We start from the raw sequence: 4,869 nt of genomic DNA, 5'->3' as shown, positions 1-4,869 counted from the left end.
AACTCTCCCATTTAAATCATTGGATGAAAAAAGCAAGGAAACAGTATTAGGTTTTACCTGATTCTTAAATTCATTTCTCAGGCAAGATGTTATCATAAACAGCAGGATTTTAATATGAATAAAGAACATCCACTATAATGTATATTTATCTCCAGAGCTGTTACCGGACTTTTGCAGGTATTCTTTAAAGTCAATCCTGCAGGAGCCAAAGATCAACTTGCTATTAAAGAGACAAAGGGATCAGAGGTGGCCAAAGTAAACAAATACATGTGGCCCACAGAGCTCTGCACTCACTCATCTTCAATATGCGGGGGAGACCAGCATGCAATTCTGTATCTCCAGCCTAGTGGCCAGAAGGAGCATTGCAGGCCTGGGCCACCCCTCCCATATTAAAGAAAAGGGTGGCTTCAGTCTGTGGTTCTAATCTGAGCCAAGTTTGGGTGCCTCTGTCATACATAAAGACAGACAGACAGAGAGCACAAGGGAACTAGGACTGGGGTCGATTAGAAAAAAAACAGTCTCCAGCTTGAATCCTTCCGATGGTGCTGGATGTAATAGTCATGAAAATACAAGAGCATCATGAGGGGAGGACCCAAGACCAGACTGATCCACATGAAGATGTTGCCAAAATTACCACCAAAAAGCCTTTTCATTAGACAAGCCAGTGGGACCTGTAGGGAGAAGAAAACACAAGTCACTAACAACATTCTTCCCAGTAGTTCCTACCGTTTTCTAAATGGTGCAAGTGCCCTTAATTAGAGAACAGGTTCAAAATGAATGGACTTTTATATAACAACGTCTCATTTTCTTTCTAACACTTCCCTTTGCCAAAGTGTCCTGGGTCTGTGCACAGCATAATTAAATTTTTAAAAAATCATTAAAGAGACCACCTGCTAATAGCTTAACAGCTAAGCAGTCACAAGGAGAAGGAAAGGGTCCTGTACAGAAAGCCAACAGATGTCAGACTAAAAGTCACTGTTGGAACAGAAAGGCTTGAAGATGGTTTTTAAAGGTAGGGAGAGATTAAATAAGATTTCAGGGGGGAACAAATTCTGCACCACAGAAACCATCATAGCAAAAGAGCGATCGTTACACTGAGGAAATTAACCCTCAAAATTCAACAGGTTTTAAAACCAGGTGGAACTATAGTGTACGTGGCCTGAGCGAGTTTCACTGAGCTGGTTACAAGACCACAATAAGGTTTTTTCTTGTTGGCTTAAAAAGATTTTATAAACTGTTCAGGGTTAAATTACTGCAGAATTTGGTACATTTCTTCTCAGATCGCCAATGGCTCTAAACATTATACCAAAGAAACCAAAGAACAAGGAAAGATTTCTCTCGGAGGGGTTTATAAGCCAAGATTTCTGATGTTTGGCATTTTTTGCCATAAAAATAAAACTGGGGTACAGGTTTTTTTAGCATCTTTACTGCATGTCAGAAAGCGACAGCTCAAAAACATTTTGTAGTGTAGCTCCCCAGCGTGAACTATGGCGGGCAGGAACAGCCTGCCCAATGCTCACCAGAAACCCTGGGCTTGGCAAAGCTTTCACTCGTGGTTTAAACTAAAAAGCTTCATGCCTTAATTATAAAGATCATCGCTAGTTAGCAGCAACAGTACAAAGAGCTTGGTAACCACTCCCTGTTAGATATACATTCATTGGCAGAGTTTCCATCTTAGCATACCTGGGCTGCCATAGCAAAAAACATCCAAAACCGGAACATCTTCAGTGGGATGGCAATTAGATACTGAAAAAGACAAAAGCAAGGATCTGAGGCGCACTGCCCTGAATGAGACTATAAGACTCTGCTCTTTACTATAATAAGCAGTGGAGTGTGAAGGGCCTGATCCTGACACGGCTTCAATAGGACTTTTTCCTAAGGAAGGAGTGATGTTGATACATTTCCTTCATAGTCAAAGGAGTGAAGAAGGGGAAAGAAAGCCTTCTGAGATGCAGAGCTCGTAAAGAACTACCAGCCTAATGCACTGACCATAGGGACCAGGGTGGGGCACAGGACAGCCAGCATTGCTGGCATCAGCCTGAGCTCACGTGCTCTGTCCAGTTCTAAAGCACTGTCACTGGGACAGCTAAATGCCAAGAACCAGGAGTATATACAGGGAAGCCTCCTTAGCCCTCTGGCCCCAGCCCTGCATGCAGCAGCAGCAGCATGGCTTGCACAGCTGCTGGGCTGTCTCTGACCAGGGGCCTGTCAGCCTTGGGCCCAGTTCCCCCATGACAGTCTCTGACAGTCGCAAGGCAGGTGTTTCTGGTGTCCAGAGCAGCAGTAACTGCACCTATGCTGCACCCTGGCCATGGAGGCAAAAGAGGCTGTGACAGGTGCGTTAGGTAACAGGTCATGTGGCCACCCACCGTCTGCAGGAATAGGGTTGTTCTACTATTCCCCAAGGCTTCATGAGTCCAGATGAGCAGACACCTGAGCAGGCTCTTCAGAACTGGGCTCACAGTGACAGTGCAGGATACAGAGTGACTCAGAACCTTTGTTATGAACTATTAAAACAATGGAACGTCCCAGGGGCCCAGTGCTAGAGGTCAGCCCTGAAATGGGGGATAGCCCTAGAGAAAACTGGAACGAGGAAAGCTGCACAGACCTGCAAAGAAAACAGAGCATCCTCAGCACGGCGTGGATCATCAGTTACTAGTGACGTATTTTTCAGTGGGGAAAAGTCCCATATTCAAGGAGTTAATTTTTCCGGAAAATTTTCTAGGCTGGGAAATTGGCATGTCTACACCTGCTAACCTGTCTCAGTAGCACTTTCCTCTGGCCATGCCCTCTTTTTAACTGACCACACCCCATTTTACAGCCACACCCCTTATGAGGCCCGGGGTCACTGTCTGACGAAGTGGAGTGAGACTCCTTGCACAACTGATGGATTCGACTGGTGAAGCTTAGCCTACTTTGGCACTTAAACCCATTTTCTGTCTAACTTACACCGCCATTGACATTGCCAATCCATTTAGTCCCATATGCTAAATGCGTCTCAGCTAGCATACCCAGCACACACAGCACAGATTGGGGTCTGTAGAAGAGACTCTTATTGAAGAGAGACCATTAGGATCTTCGCAGATTTCGCAGTTTGAGTGAGTGATCTGTTAAAAGTCAATGACAGTCATTTGTGGTCTCAGGACAGTGCCCCCTTGCTGATGCTTAGATCAGTGCTGTTGTGACCTACCTCATAGAAACATGCAGAGAGTAGGAATACTGTCATTCGGGCCTGCCACTTGTCATAGCCGTGATGCAGCAAGGGCCTGTATACATGTCTATGTACACAAGCCAAAAGAAAAAGAGTTACTTACACTGTTTCCTGGTGCAGTCAGCCATTAGTATCAGTGTTAGTCCGACAGAGCTGTCTATGTATCTTATACCAGAGTAACTCCACTGAAGTCAGCTGAGATACTCCAGATTTACACCAGTAAATAAGTGCAGAGTTTGGCTCACAGGACAACTATTTTGACTTAACAAAAGCACTATTTATTATTTTCCTGCCCTTTAGCCCTACGCAGTGACAGAAGGAGCTAGGGAGAAGAGTAACTGCACTGAAATGGCTGTTGCTGGTAAGTTGCAACCTCCATTGACTTTCCTGTGAGCTTCCACATGGATCTTAGTAGCTTAGTGGTTCCTCCATATCTTTTAATGAACATGCATCGAAAATACAATTACACAAAGAGGCCAAGGTTTTCAGGAAGGGGTTATTCCTGTCACTTCCAAGTTCATATTTAAGGTACTGAAAATGAGTGGCCTGGTTTGATTTTCAAAGGTGCTGAGCAGCAGTAGTTGCCACTGAAGTCAGCTGAATCAAAATCAGGCCACTTATTTCGCTGCCTAAATGTGAGCGTAGAACCCCATTTTTGAAAATCTTGGCAATAGCTTTTACCTATAAGAGTGGCCCTGCTTCTTGCGCAGTACGTTGGTGGTGGGCAGCGTTAAGGAGGTCAGGGTGTTTGATTCTCTGCACCGTCGGAGTTAGAAAGATTACACAGCTCTTCAGACTTGTTACCCTGCTAACGTGACTTAGACCATCACAACAAGGAACTCTCAGGTTATGCCCAGGTAATGTGTGAATGGAGCAGTACCGGCTTCACGAGGAGCAGGAGTCACTTTAGCACAGGCCCCAGTGGACTAACAGGTCACTATCTATCCTCCCAAAGTTAAAGAGGCTTTTAGGTTGGAACACAGCCACCTGTTTAGCGTTTTGAACCTGCACCAGAAGGTACTATAAGAGCTACCAGTTTCAATAGACACAGACTCTACCTGTTTGAGATGTAGAACCAGATCAGAGCCCGCGTACAGCTGGGATAGCTGGGCTGCATGCTGGGGAATCTCAGTGCTAAGGAATCCTTTCTCCCAACCTCTCTCAATAGCCCCTGCAGCCAACATATCCCATCTGCACAGGGAAAGTGACTGGGAAATCCATAGAATGGCAGATCCACCATACTGCACATTCCCTGGCCCATCCCTGACCATCTACACATTGGGGTGAAGTCTCAAGGAAACCCTCATGGAGCAGAGGTCTGTGATGCAAAAGGGTTCCACATTCCCTGATAAGGAAAAGGTTCCCAAATTGCATCCCCCACAACTGGAACTGCAGAGATCAGAACCCCCTGCAACTGCAGAGGGGACAGGATTTGGTCTATAGGGTTGCTGTATTATTCCTGAAGATCCCATTCTCAGCAGCATATGCTAGATCCTTCCAATTATTTTAAAGTGTTTAACTTAACAAAACTGTTACATTTCCTCCAGCACCCTGCTATTCCTCCACGACCACCTGAAATTTAAAGATCACCCATTAATTATGCTTAAATGTCAAGGCTTAATTGCAATGTCTGAGAGTTAAATTTCAAGCCAGCAGAT

The 4,869-nt window shown here is 45.1% G+C and overlaps 1 protein-coding gene across 5 annotated transcripts in view; it reads right to left on the bottom strand.

The window, feature by feature from the left end:
• Positions 1 to 89: 89 nt before the first annotated feature.
• Positions 90 to 4,869, bottom strand: part of LOC140896131 (diacylglycerol O-acyltransferase 1-like) — a 41,763-nt gene continuing 36,983 nt past the window's right edge. For all 5 annotated transcript variants that reach the window (XM_073307352.1, XM_073307351.1, XM_073307349.1 and 2 more), the window contains 3 exons: positions 3,191 to 3,278; positions 1,684 to 1,746; positions 90 to 671 (listed from right to left, as the gene is read on the bottom strand). In XM_073307352.1, coding sequence (XP_073163453.1) covers positions 504 to 671; positions 1,684 to 1,746; positions 3,191 to 3,278 — 319 coding nt within the window. In that variant the 3' untranslated portion in view covers positions 90 to 503. The remainder of the gene's footprint in view (positions 672 to 1,683; positions 1,747 to 3,190; positions 3,279 to 4,869) is intronic.

Source organism: Lepidochelys kempii, chromosome 12 (assembly GCF_965140265.1).
Source record: "Lepidochelys kempii isolate rLepKem1 chromosome 12, rLepKem1.hap2, whole genome shotgun sequence".
Taxonomy (NCBI): domain Eukaryota; kingdom Metazoa; phylum Chordata; order Testudines; family Cheloniidae; genus Lepidochelys; species Lepidochelys kempii.
Note: the sequence above shows the minus strand (reverse complement) of the source record. Positions and strands in the feature narration are given on the sequence as shown.